We start from the raw sequence: 21,920 nt of genomic DNA on the forward strand, positions 1-21,920 counted from the left end.
GATTTTGAAATCTCCACTACATTTTTGACCCACTCTTGCATGCAGAACTTGTTTAATAACACTAAGTTTTGGTAAAAGGGCTTTAGTCCATAATGCATATATAATAACCCTTACACAAATTTAACTCTTACCTGATACGGCATTTAAACCATGTCCAATATTTCTCCCAGCAGAGGTAGATGCACAGTTTGTACAGGAAAGTTTAGGTCTTTTTGAATCATGATCCCGTTGCTGGTTTTGTGATCTTGAGCGTGCTCCCTGAGTTATCTCAGATTCACTATACCAAGTAGACTGAAATGGTGATGCTGATGCTGATGTAGACTATCAGTAAAAAAAAAACAACAAAAAACGGTTGTAACGGAACAAAATGCTTGTATTCAGTCTACTAATTTATTCTGAATTCAATTCATTCCTCACAAGCATACATTTTTCTACTATGTAGGTTTTTCATAGTTTTTTGTTCCTTTCTACTCACATGTCCCTTTACTTTATACTGTAATTATACTCTGCTAGGTAATCAATCTGATATAGATTAAATCTACTATGTAACTGTATATAAATACTTGTGTTAGAAAAAACTGAGGAACAAAATTCTTACAATCATTTTTTTTCCTGGTTTAATATTTCAAACTCCTGAGAAACCTATATCCTTTCCTAAAGGTGAACAGAACACCAAAAAAATAATATATAAATAAATTATGAAAACTCTACTATAAAAACAAGATTTTTCAAATAATAAAAAATGTATCCTGGATCTAATGCCCAGAAATATTCTGTATTTTTCTCAGAATGTAAATGGTATTAAAAAAAAAATCCTAGTATCTGGATTTTTTTCATCAGTGAAGCAAGAAACAGGTAAACATATACATAGTAAACATAGTTATATTAAAACTCTTAGCTCAAGCTTTTCTCTTTGAACACAGAAATATACACACACAAGTTATAGCAACCTGTAATACAAAAATTACTCAGAATGTACAAACTATTTCACTTCCTCCTACTTCTTTAATTGGTTAAAGCAGTTTATTCTATGCAAGGCATAAAAAGAAAAAGGATTAATCTATCCCTTTAAATATGTAGACTTAAATAATAAGAACATATTCCAACATAATTGTTCAAAGTGTCCTTTTCGCGGCGCCTGAGTGGCTCAGTTGGTTAAGCAGCCGACTTTGGCTCAGGTCATGATCTCGTGGTCCATGAGTTTGAGCCCCGCATTGGACTCTGTGCTGACAGCTCAGAGCCTGGAGCCTGCTTCTGCTCCTGTGTCTCCCTCTCTCTCTGCCCCTCCCCCATTCGCATTCTGTCTCTGCCTTTCAAAAATGAATGTTAAAAAAAAAAAAAAAGTATCCTTTTCTATTATGCTTCAATTACAAGAAGCATACTGCATGGTTTCAGGGAACTATGTATTATTTGTTCAGGGTACCTGTACAGAATAAGCCTTGCACACATGGAAAAGTAGAAGATGCAAAGCTGAATAAGTAGGAACAGGCCAGATCCAGAGTTCATCCATCCCTTGCCCATCCCTACTGCAAACTCAATGTGGCTTCAGCTTAGTACAAATTTGGTCTCACAAACCTTCTGCACCAAGTCCTCCACAGAGCCTCAATGAATGAACTGGAGTAGCATTAGAGACGAAATTCATTAGATATTTCACAACCAAACTATTATGTGCCATCATCAGGGTATTAGGGACCATGTGTTATATAGACCACTGATTCTAAGACCTTTGGATTTCAGAGACCAAAATAAAGATGTTTTAATTTAAAATTTAGAAAGAATTGCCAGGTTGACAAGCAAGGAAATCTAAATTAGCAAATACCATCTAATCCCACTCCAACTTTTAAAAGGGACACTTTATATACTCCTCAAACATGACAACATAATAGAATAAAACAGACTTTTAAAGTGAATAAACTTTATTCGTATAATATCTTTTCCTTATTTTTCCCCTCTTGCATGGACCAAATTGTTACTGAATGGCACTTCTGCAAATTGGACTTTGGTAACTACTAAAGGAGAAAATACCACCGGATCAACCACTTCTTAGATCCTTAGAGCATTGTGGAAGATGAAAAAAACGGAATAACAGAAAGTAGGAAAATCAACTATGAAGTCATTGAAATAGCAGGAAATAAGTGCTTGCAACAAAAGCAATGAGAACAGAATAATCATAAGAGATGAAAACTCATCAAATTTAGAGACATTGTGAGAAATGAACAAAAAGTTGAGTATCAATTCTGTTTTCAGGCACTGGCTACTGGTGGGTAAAGACACACTCACTGCTCAGGAAACAATTTTCATGACTTCCCACTCTAAAATGCAGCCCATGCAGCCTATATGTCATCCGAGAGACAAAAGTGCTTGTTAATATCAATATATGGAAAGGAAAAACAGAGGTTCTGACCAGTATTTCTGCTGGTTTAAAATCAAAATCAAAACTGTTTTGGGCTCCTCCAACTTGGTCCACCGTTCAAATACCTTTAGTCTGAAATTTTTACCATTCTTAATTATTTTAACAATTTGGAACTATTGGTGGGCAAATAAAATAGGAAATTAGTCTATCTCCAAAGCATACTGCCCTTCAGATAATGGATGCTTTAAAAGTAGTTTTGGGGTTATTTCCACTTTTTTGACTATTATGAATAATGCGAAAAAAATTTTTGTTCAAGATTTCTAAGGTCTAAAAAACACTGCCAACACAACTGATCTTACTAAGATGGTGCAGTAAAAAAAGAACATTAATGAAAACTTATTTGTAAATCATAGATTTAATAAGAAACTTATATCCAGAATATTTTAAAAACTCTCACAACTCATAAATTAAGTCAATACTTAAGTTTCCAAAACAGGGAAAACAAGGCCCACATGGGTTCACTGGTGATTTCTACCAAACATTTAAGGAAGAAAATACAACAATTCTCTCCAATCTCCTGCAGAGGACAGAAGAGAAAATACTTCTTTATTCATACTATAAGGGCAGCATTACCCTAATACCAAAACCAGACAAAGACATAACAAACAACAAGTAAACTATAAACCACTATCTGTCATGAAGACACACAGAAGTCCTCAATAAAATACTAAAGCACTGAATTCAGAAAGTACAAGACAAATCATATACCACAACGAAGAGGGATTTATCCCAGATATGTAAGGCTGGTTCAACATTAAAAAAAATCAATCCATGTAATCCATCACATTAAAAGGCTAAAGAAACAAAAATCATGTGACCAACAGATGAAAAAAAAAGCATTTAATAAAATCCAACATCCCTTTCTGATAAAAATTCTCAGCAAACTAGAAATAAAAGGTAATTTCATCAATTTGATAAATAATTATCTATAAAAAAAATAAAGCTACAAAGAGAAACTTAAAAAAAAAAAAAACCCATTTACAATTACACCCAAAATAATAAAATACTTAGGAATAAACTTAACCAAGGAGGTGAAAAACTGTACAATGAAAACTATATAAACAATGATGAAAGAAACTGAAGAGGACACAAAGAAATGGAAAGATATTCCATGCTCACAGACTGTTAAAATGTTCATAACAATCTACAGATTTAATGCAATCTCTATCAAAATGCCATTTTTCACAGAACTAAAATAATACTAAAATTTGTATGGAACCACAAAATACCCAGAATAGGCAAAGCAATCTTAAGAAAGAAGAACAAAGCTGTAAGAATCACACTCCCAGATTCCAAACTATACTACAAAGGTATAGTAATCAAAACACTATGGCACTGGCACAAAAACGGACAAATAAATAAATGGAACAGAATAGAGAACCCAGAAATAATCCCATCTTTCAGGTCAACTGATCTATGACAAAGGAGGAGAGAATATACAATGGGGAAAAGACAGGGGCACCTGGGTGGCTCAGTCGGTTAAGCATCCGACTTTGGCACAGGTCATGATCTCATGGTTCCTGAGTTTGAAACCCACGTCGGGCTCTGGGCTGACAGCTGGGAGCCTGGAGCCTGCTTCGGGTTCTGTGTCTCATTTTCTCTCTGCCCCTCCCTCACTTATGCTCTGCCTCTCAAAAATAAATAAAAGTGCAAAAAAAAAATTTTTTTTAAGAAACAATGGAGAAAAGACAGTCTTTTTAACAAATGGTGCTGGTTAAACAGGTAAGCTACATGCGAAAGAATGACACTGGACCACTTTCTCACATCATACACAAAAATAAATTATTTAAAGACCTAAAGGTAAGATCTGAAACCATAAAACTCCAAGAAAAAAATACAGGCAATAATTTGACATTGGCTGTAAAAACATTTTTCTAGCTATGTCTCCTCAGGAAAGGGAAACAAAAGCAAAATTAAGCTATTGGGACTCTACCCACCCCTGCCCCCAAAATCACTTCTATACCTCAACAAAACAAAAAGGCAACACACTAAATTGGGTATTTGCAAATGATGTATACAATAGGGGGTTAATAACCAAAAATTATATAAAGAACTTATACAACCCAACACCACCACCACCAAATTAAAAACGGGCAGAGGACCTAAATAGACCCTTCTCCAAAGGAGACATGCAGATGGCCAACAGGTGCATGAAAAGATACTCAATGTCACTAATCATCAAGGATATGCAAGTCAAAACCACAATGGGGTATCACCTCACACCTGTCAGAATAGCTAAAATCAAAAACACAAGAAATATGTGTTGGGGAGGATATGGAGAAGGAACCCTAGGGCACTGACGGTGGGAATGCAAACTGGTTCAACCTCTGTGGAAAACAGTAGAGATTCCTCAAAAAATTAAAACCAGAAATGCCATTTGATCCAGTAATTCCACTACTGGGTATTTACTGAAAGAAATGAAAACATTAATTCATAAAAATGTATGCACCTCTACTAGAACTGATACATGAATTCAGCAAAGTTGCAGGATACAAAATCAATGTACAGAAATCAGTTGCATTCTTATACACTAACAATGAAGCAACAGAAAGACAAATAAAGAAACTGATCCCATTCACAATTGCACCAAGCATAAAATACCTAGGAATAAATCTAACCAAAGATGTAAAAGATCTGTATGCTGAAAACTATAGAAAGCTTATGAAGGTAACTGAAGAAGAATTAAAGAAATGGAAAGACATTCCCTGCTCATGGATTGGAAGAATAAATATTGTCAAAATGTCAATACTACCCAAAGCTATCTACACATTCAATGCAATCCCAATCAAAATTGCACCAGCATTCTTCTCGAAACTAGAATAAGCAATCCTAAAATTCATATGGAACCACAAAAGGCCCCGAATAGCCAAAATAATTTTGAAGAAGAAGACCAAAGCAGGAGGCATCACAATCCCAGACTTTAGCCTCTACTACAAAGCTGTCATCATCAAGACAGCATGGTATTGGCACAAAAACAGACACATAGACCAATGGAATAGAATAGAAACCCCAGAACTAGACCCACAAACGTATGGCCAACTCATCTTTGACAAAGCAGGAAAGAACATCCAATGGAAAAAAGACAGTCTCTTTAACAAATGGTGCTGGGAGAACTGGACAGCAACATGCAGAAGGTTGAAACTAGACCACTTTCTCACACCATTCACAAAAATAAACTCAAAATGGATAAAGGACCTGAATGTGAGACAGGAAACCATCAAAACCTTAGAGGAGAAAGCAGGAAAAGACCTCTCTGACCTCAGCCGTAGCAATCTCTTACTCGATACATCCCCAAAGGCAAGGGAATTAAAAGCAAAAGTGAATTACTGGGACCTTATGAAGATAAAAAGCTTCTGCACAGCAAAGGAAACAACCAACAAAACTAAAAGGCAACCAACGGAATGGGAACAGATATTTGCAAATGACATATCGGACAAAGGGCTAGTATCCAAAATCTATAAAGAGCTCACCAAACTCCACACCCGAAAAACAAATAACCCAGTGAAGAAATGGGCAGAAAACATGAATAGACACTTCTCTAAAGAAGACATCCGGATGGCCAACAGGCACATGAAAAGATGTTCAACGTCGCTCCTTATCAGGGAAATACAAATCAAAACCACACTGAGATACCACCTCACGCCAGTCAGAGTGGCCAAAATGAACAAATCAGGAGACTATAGATGCTGGCGAGGATGTGGAGAAAAGGGAACCCTCTTGCACTGTTGGTGGGAATGCAAATTGGTGCAGCCGCTCTGGAAAGCAGTGTGGAGGTTCCTCAGAAAATTAAAAATAGACCTACCCTATGACCCAGCAATAGCACTACTAGGAATTTATCCAAGGGATACAGGAATACTGATGCACAGGGGCACTTGTACCCCAATGTTTATAGCAGCACTCTCAACAATAGCCAAATCATGGGAAGAGCCTAAATGTCCATCAACTGATGAATGGATAAAGAAATTGTGGTTTATATACACAATGGAATACTACGTGGCAATGAGAAAGAATGAAATATGGCCTTTTGTAGCAACATGGATGGAACTGGAGAGTGTGATGCTAAGTGAAATAAGCCATACAGAGAAAGACAGATACCATATGGTTTCACTCTTACGTGGATCCTGAGAAACTTAACAGAAACCCATGGGGGACGGGAAGGAAGAAAAAAAAAAAAAAGAGGTTAGAGTGGGAGAAAGCCAAAGCATAAGAGACTGTTAAAAACTGAGAACAAACTGAGGGTTGATGGGGGGTGGGAGGGAGGGGAGGGTGGGTGATGGGTATTGAGGAGGGCACCTTTTGGGATGAGCACTGGGTGTTGTATGGAAACCAATTTGACAATAAATTTCATATATTAAAAAAAAAATGTATGCACCTCTATATTTACTGTACCATTATTTACAATTGTTAAGATACAGAAGCAACCCAAGTGTCCATCAATAGAGATGTGGTGTATATATACATACACCCATACATACATACATACATACAGGGGACTATTAACCATAAAAAAGAATGAGAGCTTGCCATTTTTAACAACATGGGCAGACTAAGTGAAATAAGTCAGTCAGAGAAAGACAACTATATGATTTCACTCATGTAGAATTTAAAAAACAAAAGGGGATCAAGAGTACACTTATCTTTTAATTTTTTTTTTTTTTAACGTTTATTCATCTTTCAGAGACAGAGACAGACAGAGCATGAGTGGGGAAGGGGCAGAGAGAGGGAGACACAGAATCCGAAGCAGGCTCCAGGCTCCGAGCTGTCAGCACAGAGCCCAACGTGGGGCTTGAACCCACGAACAGCAAGATCATGACCTGAGCCAAAGTCGGACGCTCGACTGAGTCACCCAGGTGCCCCACGAGTACACTTATCTTGATAAGCATGGAGTAATCTACAGAACTGTTGAATCATTATGTTGTATACCTGAGACTAGTAACACTGTACAAATAAGGCAAGAATGTCCTCTGTGATAATGTGGATTACACTTTCAGTCCTACATCACTCCCCAACCTCCAGAGAGAACAGTGAAGGTTTAAGTATATAATAGCAAATAGCTTAGGTAATTATGACTATGTAATGACGCCTCCATAAAAACCGAAAAGAACTTGGTTCAGACAGCTTCTAGATTGGTGAACATGTGGAGATGCAGTAGAGTGGCATGCCTGCAGAGGGCTTACAGAAGCTCTGCACCTTTTCCCCATCCGTTACCCTATTTATCTCTTCATCTTACTCATATTATTTAACAAACCGGTAAACATAAAAGAATTCCCTTGACTTCTGTGAGCCACTCTAGCAAATAAAAAACTTAAGATGGGGGGCACCTGGGTGGCTCTGTGAGTTAAGTGTCCAACTCTTGATTTCAATTCAGGTGATGACCTCACATTTCGGGAGTTCAAGTCCCCGCATCAGGCTCTTTGCTGAGAGCATGGAGTCTGCTTGGGATCCTGTCTCTCCCTCTCTGCCCCTCCCCTGCTCTCCCTCACTCAAAATAAATAAAATAAAAAAGCAAAAAAAAAATAAAAAAAAAAATCTAAAACCTAAAAGCTCTGGTGGATGTTGATAGAACCTACAATCTGTAGCCTGTGACTGGCATCTAAAGTGGGGGAGTGGGTAGAAGGCAGTCTTGCAGGATTTTCACTAATCTGTGGAAATCTGATGCTATCTCCAAATAGATAAGTGTTAGAATGGAACTGAATTCTTAGACACACCAATGGTGTCCAAGAATTATGTGGGTTGTGTGAGGGATCCCACCCTCTCCCACTTTGGAATTGGGTTGGAAAACCCAAGGCCCCCTAACATCAGGTATAAGGCAAAGATTTACCCCTCAGCACTGCTTATCTTTTTATATCCTCTTAAGAAAAAAAACAAACAAACCTTAGATGTAACTGCCATATAACATTAGTTTCAGATGTCTCACATGATTCTCTGTGTATCATAATGATAAATACAGTCATTCTAGTCAACATCTACTACAACACAGTGATAAAATTTCTACCCTTGTGACTGAGAACTTCTAAGATCTACTCTCTCACCAATTTTCAAATATACCCCCTGGTATTATTAACTATAGTCAATATACTGCCCATTATATCCTGAGGACTATTTTATAACTGGAAATTTATACCTTTTGGCCACCTTCACCCACTTTGCCCAACCCTACCTCCCAGACTCTGGCAATCACCAATTTGTTCTCTGCACCCATAAATTCAGAATTTTCTTTAGATTCCATATAGAAGTGAGATCTAATTAGGGATTTGTTTCTGCCTGACATATTTCACTTTGGCACAATGCCACCATGCTGTTGCAAATCGTAGGATATTTTTAATTTCTATGGCTGAATTATATTCTACTGTAAATATACACACAACATTTACTTCACCCATTCATCCATCAATGGACACTTGTTTCCATGTCTTGGATACTGTAAATAATGCTCAATTAACATGAGGTGTACTTATCTTTTTGAATTAATGCCTTTCTTTCAGATAAATACACAGAAGTAGAAATGTTAGATCATATGGTAGTTGATTTTAATTTCTGGAGGAACCTTCATCATGTCTGTGATAGTGATTACACCAATTTACATTTCCACCAATAGTGCACAAGGGTTTTCTTTTCTCCATACCCTAGCCAACACTTGCTAATTCTTGTCTAGCTATTCTTGAGGTGATAGGTCATTGTCTTCTCTAATAAGTGATGTTGAATACCTGTTCAATGTACCTATTGGCCATTAATGTGTCTTTTTTGAGAAAATGTCCATTCAGATCCTCTGCCAATTTTTTAAACAGTTCTTTTGCTACAGAGTTGTATGAAAATTTCTTTATACATTTGAGGTTAACCCCTTATAAGGTATATCATTTGCAAATATTTTCTCCTGTTTGGTAGACTGCCTTATCATTTTGTTTTGATGATTTCCTTTGCTATGCAGAAGCTTTTTAATATGATGCAGTCCCACTTGTTTACTATTGTTTTGGCTGCCTTTGCTTTTGGTGTGAAATCCAAAAAATTGCCAAGTCCCCTGTCAAGGATCTTACAGTCTATATTTTCTTCTAGTTTTATGGATTCAGATCTATCGTTCAATTCTTTAATCCATTAACTTGATTTTGTGTATTGTGTAAGATAGTGGCTCATTTTAATTCCTTTACATATGGCTTTCCCGTTTTCCCAACACAATTTATTGAAGAGACTTTACATTCCACACTGCACATTCTTGGCTCCACTGTGGTCCATTAATTGACCATATATGCATGGGTTTATTTCTGGACTCTTTACAGTGCTCCACTGATTTAACTGCTTTTTACGCCAATATCATAGTGTTTTGATTAGTCTTAGGATTGTAATCTAGTTTGAAATCAAGGAACACAATGCCTCCAGTTTCATTATTCTTTCTCAATATTGCTTTAGCTATTGGGGCCTTTTGAGATACCAAACTTTAAGACTGTTATTTCTGTGAAAAATACCACTGGAATTTTGGTAGAAACTACACCCAATCTGTAGACTCTTTTGGGGAGTATGGGATTTTTTCTTTCAATGTTTATTTTTGAGAAAGAGAAGGGGGAGGGTGGGGAGGCAGACAGAATCCCAAGCAGGCTCCGCGCTGTCAGCACAGAGCCTGACACGGGGCTCAATCTCACAAACTGTGAGATCATGACCTGGGCCAAAATCAAGAGTCAGACACTCAGTTGACTGAGCCACCCAGGCACCCAAAGCAGTATGGGCATTTTAACAACATTAATGCTTTCAACCCAAGGGCACAGGATAGCTTTCCATTTATCTGTGTCTTTTTCAACTTCTTTCATTAATCAATGTCTCATAATTTCAAGTATACAACATTCACCCCCTTGCTCAAATTAATCCCCTGTAGGTATTTTACTTTTTGATGCAGTTGCAAATAGGACTGTTTCCTTAATTTCTCTAATAGTTTGTTATAGAAATGCAACTGATTTTTGTACTGACTTTGTATCACACAGCTCTACTGAATTTTTAAGTTAGTTCTAACAATTTTCTGGTGGAGTCTTTAGGGTTTCTCTAAGTATTATGTTATCTAGAAAAAGGAGGCAGTTTTACACGTTCTCTTTTGATGCGAAAGCCTTTTATTTCTCTTTCTTGACCAACTACACACTGGCTAGAGCTGCCAATGCTATGTTGAACAAAAGTGATAAAGAGTAGGCTTCCTGTCTCTAGTTTGATCTTAGAGGAAAAGCTTTCAGCTTTTCACCATGGAGTATGATGTTCCCTGTAGGCTTGTCATATATGGTCTTTACCATGTTACATTCTCTCTATACCCATTTTGCTGAGTTTTTATCATAAATGCATGCTGAATTTTGTCAAACACTTTTCCTGCATCTGAGATGATATGATTTTTAGCCCTCATTTTGTTAATGTGGAATATCACATTGACTGATATGTGGATGTTGAACCATCCTTATATCCTAGGGATAAACCCCACTTGACCATGGTGTAGGATCTTCTTAATGTATTATTGAATTTGGTTTGCTAATATTTTATTGAGGATTTTACATGCGTGTTCACCAGGGATACTGGCATATTTCTTTTATTATAGTATTCATGTTTGGTTTTGGTGTTAGGGTAATGTTGGCCCCATAAAGTAAATTGGGAATCTTACTGTTTTTTTGAAAGTTTGAGAAGTTTGGTAAAATTTGTACAAGTGAAGTGATCTGATCCTGGACTTTCATTTGTTGGGAGGTTTTGATTACTGAGTCAATCTCCTTACTCATTATTGATCTGTTCAGATTTTCTATTTCTTTATGATTCAGCCTTAGTGGGTTATGTGTTACCACGAATTTATTTCTATAGGTTGTCCAGTTTTTGGCATATAATTGTTCATAGTTGTCCCTTATGATCCTTTGTATTTTTTGGTATCATTTATTTCTGATTTTGAGACCTCTTTTTCTCTTGGTGAGCCCAGCCAAAGGTTAGTCTATTCTGTCTAACTTTAAAAAACAAAACAAAAAAAACCCCAAACAGCTCTTAGTTTCACTTATTTTTTCTATTGTCTTTTTAGTCTCTATTTTTTATTAATCTTTTTAATTTCTACCCTTTTAACTTTGGGCTTAGTTGGTTCTTCTTTACACCACTCTTTCCTAACAGTGCACTAGAAGTTTTAAGTAGTGCAGTAAGGCAAGAAAAGGAAATGAAATGTACAGATTGGGAAGGAAGACATAAAAGTATCTTTATTTGAAGATGACACCCTCAATGTGGAAAATCTTACAGAATCAACAACAACAAAAAAATACCTTGTGGAACGAAAAAAGGATTACAGTAAGGTTGTAGAACACACGATTAATATGAAAAAAAAAACTTGATCACTTTCCCATATGCTAGTAATAAAAAAGTGGAATTGAAAATAAAAAACTTTTACCACTCAATAATAAAGCAACAAATAACCCAAGTAAACAATGAGCACAGGATCTGAATAGATGTTTCTTCAAAGATATTAAAGTAGCTAATTATAATTAGCAAAAGATACTAAACATCAAGAGTCATCAAGGAAATCTAAATCAAAGCTGCAATAAGATACTTCACACAGGATAGGATGGCTAGAATCAAAATGTAAGATAAGTGTGTAGGCAAAGATGTAGCAAGATCAGAACCCCATACTTAATTGCTGGTAGGAATATAAAATGGTCCAGCTGGTTTGGAAAATAGTCTGGCAGCTCCTCAAAAAATTGAACAGAGTTATACCATATGACTGAACAATTCCACTCTCAGGTATATACCCAAGGTAACTGAAACCGTAAGTCTGTACAAAAACTGTACATGAATATTTATGGCACCATTATTCATAATAGCCAAAACATGAAAACACAAATGTCCATCAGTGGATAGATGAATGGATAAACAAAATGTGACATATCCACACAATGGAGTATTATTTATCCATAAAAAAAGTATATCCAATTCAATGGAATATTGCTCATTCATAAAAAAGGAATGAGGTACTGATATACGCCACAACGCAGATGAACCTTAAAGGCATGCTAAGTGAAAGCTAATACAAAATGCCATAGCGTATGCTTCTATTTCTGTAAATGAAAGTCCAAAATAAGGAAATCTAGAGAGACAGAAAGTAGACCAGTGGTTGCTTAGTGCTGAGGAGGAAGGGCAGTGCAGTGATAGCTAAAGAATCTGGGTTTTTTCCCTAAGGAGATAAAAAGGTTCTACAATTGATTGTGGTGATGATTTGCACAACTCTGCAAATATACTAAAAACCACAAAATTGTAGGGGTGCCTGGGTGGCTCAGTTGGTTAAGCGTACAACTTCAGCTCTGGTGATGATTTCATGGTTTGTGGTTTCAAACCCTGCATCAGACTCTGTACTGACAGCTCAGAGCCTGGAGCCTGCTTTGGATTCTGTCTCTCCCTCTCTGCCCCTCTCCAGCTCATGCTCTGTCTCTTCTCTCAAAATTAAAAATAAACATTAGAAAAAAATTAAAAAATAAAACCCACCCAATTGTATACTTTAAATGAGTGAGTCATATGCTATGTGACCTATACCTCAAAGAAGTTATTCTTGAAAAAAAGAACATTAACAATTGCTGCAAATACAATCAGTGTCATCCACTGGACAATGCTTAATCATTTAATGCACTGTACCAGAACCAAGCCCAGAATGAAATGCTCTTCCTTGGCTCATCATTTCCATGAATCAATGCTATGACTGGGATGACTGCTAATTCCTGCTTTGAAAAATTTCCAGACCAAAATTATCTCAGCCATAAGTAACAACTTGGAACTTTGACCGCTTCTAAATATTCATGTGTTAAGAGTATACATTGCCACACTAATGTGGAATCTTACATTCCAGTTTGTATTCCGAATGAATAGTCTTCAATTTTCATAAAAAAAAGACATGAGATGATTTTAAGATTTATGAACTAATTCATGCCCAACTTTATGATAAATCCAGGTAAGAAATCTTACAGAATACAAAAAAGGATTTGGAGTCCACTTATCACTCAAAATTCCCCAATACCTATATGAAGACTACCAGAAAATTGGTATTTAGATCACTCTGTTGTCCCTTTATGGAAGTGATTTCACTGAGCTGTACTGTAGCATCACATCCTTTGCTAATGCTTAGGTTTACCATGAAACAACTTGACTAAACTAGGAATATACTAATAATATGAACACTAAAGACGTGGTCCACTGTATTATTCACGGTCCCCTTCCAAACCAAATTCCCAAGCATTGCTTTGAGGAATTGGTTACTTGTCCTTATGAACAAAACACCTTAAAAGCTGAAAGCTGACTGTATTTCCCTGTGACCTTTCTGAAGCCCAAAACAAGAGTCCAAGTTTAACATTAAAACACTACAGGACTGGGGCGCCTGGGTGGCGCAGTCGGTTAAGCGTCCGACTTCAGCCAGGTCACGATCTCGCGGTCCGTGAGTTCGAGCCCCGCGTCAGGCTCTGGGCTGATGGCTCGGAGCCTGGAGCCTGTTTCCGATTCTGTGTCTCCCTCTCTCTCTGCCCCTCCCCCGTTCATGCTCTGTCTCTCTCTGTCCCAAAAATAAAAAAAAAAAAAAAAAACGTTGGAAAAAAAAAAATAAATAAATTGTTGTTTAAAAAAAAAAAAAATAAAAAAAAAATAAAATAAAATAAAACACTACAGGACTTACAAATGCCTGCAGTGTTACAACTTTGATCCACTTTCAGTATTTTATCTGTATTTTTCCTGATTCCATTTTAAAACTATTTTCATTTTCTTGACTGATTATATGCATACTTGCATGCATTTAGTTCTCTGGAAGTGAACCCTGTAGTACATAAACACATATTAATGACCATTCTTTTAATTCTTGAGATAACATAGTATGCAAAATATGCAAATGGTACTGAGCTCTCTAAATTGATCTACAAACTAGAAAATATGTAAACAGAAAGCCTCTCATTTTATCATTTCACATTAAAAGTAATCTCAAAGCTGGATGTTACAGGGGATGAATCACTAGAATCTACTCGAAATCATTATAGCACTATAGACTAAGTAACTTGTATATAAATTAAAAAAATAAAAATTTTAAAAAATTAAAAAAAAATAAAAATGAAAAAATAAAAGTAATCTCAAAATAGAAGAGAGAAAGTGTAGTGGGATTATGGTCACTTAAATTGAGTTATAGAAATATACGTAAAACTGAGGCTCCTGGGTAGCTCAGTTGGATAAGTGTTGGACTCAGTTTCAGCTCAGGTCATCATCTCATGGTTTATGGGATCAAGCCCTATGTTCATCTCCTTGCTGACAGCATGAAGCCTGCTTAGGATTCTCTCTCTCCCCCCATCTCTCTTGCCCTGCCCCCCCCCCATCACATACCTGCTTTCTCTTTCAAAATAAATAAAAATAAAATAAAAAAAGAAATGTATGTGAAATAATTATTACATATTACAAAATACTACCAAATTCTTATTACAATATGAATTATAGGAATTATATTTTTTCAAAAATATTTAAAATTCTACTTAACTGTTACCAAAGAAATAAGATGATCATTCAAATTGTTAACAAAAACTTCAAGATGAAGTAACAAAAATTTCAGCAAGATTCGTAAGAGAGGAAGCCCAGCTTACAAATGGCTGAAAACCAAAAGATCTTGAGAAAATCAATTGTTTGGAACTTAGAATCTATATTTTCCCAAAGAAACAATGCTATCCCTAAGTCTTAGATTTTTAGGTACACTATCCTAATCATGTGACTGGGGAAACCACTTCTCTTTCCAGATTGCAGATCTTTATGCATGAAATGACACAAGTATCCACCCTACGTAAATAAAGTTAAAAGGAAACATTATTCTATAAAATGTTAAGCACTATATAAGGTGTTTCCCTATTATTTAGTCTGTAATGTAACTGAAATTGATCTATCATGCCTATCTTTTTGAAGCTTCAGCTTTACCAAGTGTCTGAGATAAGGGGAATGGAATGCTAGGTTGCAAACAGGTGTGAGAAAACAGGAGTAATTTTTAAAAATATTCCCTTTGATATTTAAAGGGAATGTAAATGTAAACATTTTGTTGAGTAGTATTAAGATTATATAAAACTAAATATATAATATGTAATTTAAATATTCTGGTAACATATTACACTGTACCTTAAGGGTATTATCTATTTAAACCAAAATAAAGCCAGGAAATAATGAATACAGTAACAATCACAAACATCATCATAAAATGGAAACAATAATCATTATAAAATGGAAACATTTGAACCCTAAGCTCCAGCCACAGTTGTTGTAAGTGCTTTAATGTGTTATTTCTTTCACTTAATCCTAGTAATAACTGTGTGAAAAGCTATTACCACCATTTTACAGAAGAAACCCAGATAAAAAATAATTTACACAAGAACACAGAAATTTCAGTTTCTAAATCAAAGCTAAAGAGCAAAGCAGGCTAGGAGTAGTTGATTTAAGACTGGAAATGTTCCTATAATCCATTAGAAAAAAATGGATGCCACTTAAAGCGATTGAAAAACATTAAGAAAAACTCCAAAGCTGATTTATCTTATTAACAATCAATGAAAGATATAAGTGATTTTTCATGCTTGCATTTGTTGAACTTCCACCATGAAAACTGAGACTTTTAGAGTAATCTAGTAGGACATTAAGAAAAAGAAGAAAAAGCCAGAAGGAATAGTATTGTAAATATGTTTTAAAGTGGTTGTCAATAAATTTTCTAAATGTAGTTAAGACTTTACACTTAATATAATTAGCTATAACAATTATAATGAAAACAAATGTAGCAGCTAACACTTACATAGTGTTTATCATGTGGCAGGCACTATTCTCATTCAGTGTAATAATTCACCTAACACTAATAACCCAACTGACTGATATGGAAAATAAGAAAGAACAATGTAAAGTAACTTGCCTAGGTTGACACAGCTAGCAAATAACAGAACAGGACTCCAATCCAGGCAATACAGTATGGTTTCAGAGTCTTTGTTCCTTACTAACAAGCTATATGAAAAATTGGAAAAAAAACAAATCTGTGCTCTTAATCAGTAACAATCATTTAACCCAGAACTTTTCTATAGAATGAAAATATACAATTCTGCACCTCTGGGCAAGTGTCCTTTTTGTCTAGCAACAGAATAAAAAAATACATTATCAACCAACATTTAAAATGAGACTAAGTTGGGGTGCCTAGGTGGCTCAGTCAGTTGAGTGCCTGACTCTTGATTTTGGCTCAGGTAATGATCTTACAGTTCCTGAGATCAAGACCTGCATCAGGCTATACAATGACAATGTAGAGCCTCCTTGGGATTCTCTCTCTCCCCGGCTCATGGGTGGTGCTAGCTACCCCCCCTTTCTCTCTCAAAATGAAAAAACAAACATTAAAAGATAAAATAAGGGTGACTGGGTGGCTCAGTTGGTGAAGCATCCAATTTTGGCTCAAGTCATGATCTTGTGGTTCATGGGTTTGGGCCCTGCAACAGGCTCCATGCTGACACTGCAAGAGCCTGCTTGGAATTCTCTCTCTGCCCCTCCCTCACTTGTGCTCTCTCAAAAAATAAACTTTAAAAACACAAATAAAATAAGAGTAAGTAAATAGTTCGTAAAAAGTGAGGAAGTATGTAATAGATTAGGCACTTTAAAGAAATATTTTACTTCAGTCTTTCTCGGAATATTTTATAAAATGCTTATTACTATGTAGAAATATTTTAAAATGAGACTCTCTCATATAATACACATCACATGGTATACATATTTTTAAATAACTTAAATGGAAATTCTCACTAAAGGATTTTTAGATTCTAGTTACCCAAACAGACTTTTGCACATCACTTATGATTTCATTAGCTGTTCAGACAATAATGCAATAAATTTAAATTTGAAAGATCAGCCATATAAATTGCATTAAACCTAGAAATCATGGCTTTTGAAATTTATACTGTTTTATACTACAACTACTGTGTTTATATCACTAATAAGCCCTTTCAAAACTCTGCTGTCAATCTAAAGGAAAATTACATAAGAGTAGCTTATGTAGGTTTATGTAGATAATGAATCTGCAAACTCCTAACTAACCATAAAAATAAAACCCTAAAGTTCGTCTAAAAGACAGTCTGTTAACAATCACCTACTAATAAAATCAAAATATTTAAAAGCCATACTGTGAAATAAAAACACTTAACAATCAGGGGTGCCTGGGTGGCTCAGTTGGTTAAGCATCTGACTTTGGCTCAGGTCATGATCACACAGTTTGTGAGTTCAAGCCCTGCGCACAGCTTTGCGCTGGCAGCTCAGAGTCTCGACCCAGTTTCAGATTCTGTATCTCCCTCTCTGCCCCTCCCCCACTCACACTCTGTCTCTCTCTCCTGCAAAAATAAACATTAAAAAAAAAATTCATTATTCCACCACTGCTTTGCATACATGCAGAGAAAAGTCAGATGAATTCATAATATAATGTTAAAGAAAGGATGTAGTTTTTGGTCCTTTGACCAAGTCATCCACATTGACAAGTTAAACTTACACTTAAATGATACTTATGTTTTTAAGTAAACAGGTTTCCAAGTCTTTGAAATACAGTAAAATTATTTTACATAAGAGCATCAAGGCCGCCTTTATTTTTTTTGAGGGGGCGGACACAAGGGCATATGAGAAGGGGAGAGGAGCAGAGGAAGAGAGAATCTTAAGCAGGCTCCTTGCTCAGCACAGGAGCCCAACCCAGGACTCAATCCCACCCATGACCTGGGATCATGACCTGAGCCAAAATCAAGAGTTGGATGCTCAACTGATTGAGCCATCCAGGTGCCCCAAACCACAATGTCTTCTTCATAATTCTGAAGTCCACAAAGCTGGAAAAACACTGAGTTTTTAATACTTGGTGTAAATGGTCATTCACTTTCCTGCAGATATGTTAATGGGTTTTATTACAGGATGTCTCAGATCCAGCTGAAGATCTTAAAATTACACTTTTCTAAAATCTAAAAAACATGTGGCCCCAGGAGATTTTGAAAAAGAGACTGTATACATATATTCTAAGTTGTTACCTGATATTCAGAATCCAGTCTAAATGAAGAGTCTCTTGAGTGATAGGTATCATTTAAACTATTTCCTCTGCTTCCAGACATCATCCTAGCACTTAAAGAGCCGGATGGTTGAACAGAAATTCTTCTTGGGATCCTTGAAGGTTTAGACTCCATTCTTAAAGTTTCCTGCAAAATGTAAATTTTGATTAATTGTCTTTGGAAAATCATGGAAATCTTAGGTTCTTTCTTTCTTTCTTGGGGAGGGGTGGGGGGTGGGCAGTGAAGGGCAAAGGGAGTGGGAGAAAGAAAATCCCAAGCAGGCTCGACCCTGAGCCTGATGAGGAGCTTGATCTTACGACCCTGAGATTATGACCTGAGCCAAAATAAAGAGTCAGATGTTTAACTGACTAAGCCACCCAGGCGTAATCATCAACTCAAATCAAGAATTAACCATGCAAATTAACTGTATCAGGCATGGGGAATTATGAGACTATCAAAACTCTTCTTCTACAAGGCAGGAATCTAAAGTCCATCAAAGGCTTCCTATTGCCCATAAAACGAAGCAAGCTGATAAAAGTGGGATGAGGAACTCAGGTTGTTGCCAAAGCTTGGGCTCTTTTCCTTAGTAATTTCTCTCTATAGAATCCTACACAAATTTGTAGGATTTTTCAAAAATGAGAATAACTTCTAAATTTTCTTTACTAAATATTCCTTAACCTACACCAAGAGTCCCAACAGCTATGCATGATCTTTTAACTATGCAGGTATCTCCTACTTTTCAAAAGTCTATGTTATGCTACTTCACCTGTTTTCACTAACCAGAAGAAATCCAAAGAGAATTTTTGCTTTTATAAAAAGAAGGCAATGAGGTACCTGGGTGGCTCAGTTGGATACACATCTGACTCTTGATTTTGGCTCAGGTCATGATTTCAGGGTCCTGAGATCAAACCCTGTATTGTGCTCTGTATTGGGGTGGAGCCTGGGTGGGATTCTCTCCCTCTCCTGTGATGCATGCACACAGGCACACTCTCTCTCAAAAACAAAAAAAGGTGAAAAGTGAAAAAAAAAACATTCAGTATTTGTTTTGCAGCAAGCCATTATAGAGGCAATGTGTACTGAGTAGCAAGTGACAACACCAACCTCCTTTCCCAGGAACTACATTCCTGGCCTTGGCATCAAGTTCCCATAACTTTAAACTGTGTCTATGAGTTTCTGTGCTTTACCTCAATGTATTTTATGCAACCATTAACGAGAGGCGGCCTAAGGTGCCAGAAAAGTCTGGCAACAAGAGGTTATTTTTTGGGCTGGGAACATTCAATAGTTTTCTCACATAAACTAATGGTATTTGCTTCTTCTCCTTACACCAATTTCAGCTTACAAACAGTTCCACAGAAATGCTCTACTTTTGGACAGAGGTGGACACCTGTGTCTATATGAACAGAAACATACAACATGTACTCTTCTATGTCTGGTTTTATTTGCTTAATATTGTATTTGTGAGAGTCATTTGTGTTGCTGTATGTAGCTGTTGTAAGTTCACTTTAATTGGATTGTACGGTATTTTACTATATCAATACACGTAATTTATTTTCCTATTCTACTGTGGATGAACACTGAATCGGTTCCAGTTCTAGGCTATTACAAGTAGTACTGCTATAAAGACTTCCAAACATATTTTTTAATATTTATTTTTGAGAGAGAGAGAGAGAGAGAAAGAGAGAGAGAGATACAGTGTGAGCAAGGGAAGGGTAGAGAGGGAGGGAGACATAGAATCTGAAGCAGGCTCCAGGCTCTGGGCAGTCAGTACAGAGCTTGATGTGGGGCTCAAACCCATGAACCATAAGATCATGACCCAAGCCAAAGTTGGATGCTTAACTGACTGAGCCACCCAGGCGCCCCTCACATTATTTTTATAAATTAATAAACTTTAAAAATTTTCTGGGGAAAGGATTTAGAAATCTAAATCCTCATTTAGAAATGAGGCCACTGGATAACGAGAAACCACCAGTCTTGAGAGGAGAAAGAAGAGAAGGGCAAAAGAAAGTCACAAATAAAAAAGAAATAATAATCTCAACTTTTCCCTCACTTTCAATGTCAAAAATTCCCTTATTGTTCTGGTAATGGATTGAAATTAAAGCAACTACAAACAGATGCACTTCACTTTCCTGGCATGCTGCTTGTATTTAAAGAATTTGCTTTACCAAAATATTCAAATTTAAACATTTAAAGTAAAAATACCTAATTTATTTTTGGCATGTAACCTTATTAACTTACCTACCTTGGATCAATCACAACTTTCTACCTTAAAAGTTACTACAAAAGAACTATCAACAATAGCCAAAGTATGGAAAGAGCCCAAATATCCATCGATGGATGAATGGATAAAGATGTGCTATATATACATATACAATGGAGTATTACTCGGCAATCAAAAAGAATGAAATCTTGCCATTTGCAACTACATGGATGGAACTGGAGGGTATTATGCTAAGTGAAATTAGAGAAACACAAAAATCATATGACTTCACTCATAGGAGGACTTTAAGAGACCAAACAGATGAACATAGGGAAGGGAAACAATAATATAAAAACAGGGAGGGGGACAAAGCATAAGAGACTCATAAATATGGAGAACAGAGGATTGGGAGGGTGGGTGTAGGAGGGGGGATGGGCTAAATGGGTAAGGGGCACTAAGGAATCTACTCCTGAAATCATTGTTGCACTATATGCTAACTAATTTGGATGTAAATTTTAAAAAAATAAAATTAAGGGGAGCCTGGGTGGCTCAGTCAGTTAAGCGTCCGACTTCGGCTCAGGTCATGAACTCACAGTTTGTGAGTTCAAGCCCTGCATCGGGCTCTGTGCTGACAGCTCGGAGCCTGGAGCCTACTTCGGATTCTGTGTCTCCCTTTCTCTCTGCCCCTCCCCTGCTCATGCTCTGTCTCTCAAAAATAAATAAATGTTAAAAAAAAATTTTTTAAATAAAACAAATTAAATTTAAAAATAAAAATAAAATAAAATAAAAGGTAACAGCACACAGAAAAAAATACTACAAAAGAAATTTCCTTTGCTGATCATATTTACTTTAAAAACATGGTATGAGGCGGTAACAGAAAAGATGAAGAGGAAAAAACAGTAGGAAATATACAACAACCATGAAAACACAAATGCATGATCAATTAAAATCATTCCACTAAGAATATCTAGCTAATGAGAAACCACAGTAAAAATTATACTGAGATATGATTAGATCAAAGAAAGCTTATCAAAAAAGGTCAGTTTTGAACTTTCTGTTAAAACATGACAGGTTATCCTAGGGGCGCCTGGATGGCTCAGTAGGTTAAGCCTGCACTTTGGCTCAGGTCATGATCTCAAGGTTTGTGAGTTCGAGCGCCACATCAGGCTCTGTGCTGACAGCTCAGAGCCTGGAGCCTGCTTCAGATTCTGTGTCTCCCTCTCTCTTTACCCCTCCCTTGCTCACACATTCTCTCTCTCTTTCAAAAATAAATAACTATTAA

At 36.4% G+C, this 21,920-nt stretch overlaps 1 protein-coding gene across 9 annotated transcripts in view; it reads right to left on the reverse strand.

The window, feature by feature from the left end:
• MARCHF7 (membrane associated ring-CH-type finger 7) overlaps positions 1–21,920 on the reverse strand; it is a 59,343-nt gene that overhangs the window by 20,507 nt on the left and 16,916 nt on the right. For all 9 annotated transcript variants that reach the window (XR_007454487.1, XR_007454488.1, XM_049616120.1 and 6 more), the window contains exons 2-3: positions 18,424–18,588; positions 132–321 (exon numbers count right to left, since the gene is read on the reverse strand). Coding sequence is in view for 7 of the 9 variants with exons in the window: in XM_049616120.1 (XP_049472077.1) it covers positions 132–321; positions 18,424–18,576 (343 nt within the window). In the remaining 2 variants the exon portion in view is untranslated. The remainder of the gene's footprint in view (positions 1–131; positions 322–18,423; positions 18,589–21,920) is intronic.

The sequence above is a fragment of the Panthera uncia genome, assembly GCF_023721935.1.
Source record: "Panthera uncia isolate 11264 chromosome C1 unlocalized genomic scaffold, Puncia_PCG_1.0 HiC_scaffold_3, whole genome shotgun sequence".
Classification (NCBI taxonomy): Eukaryota; Metazoa; Chordata; class Mammalia; order Carnivora; family Felidae; genus Panthera; species Panthera uncia.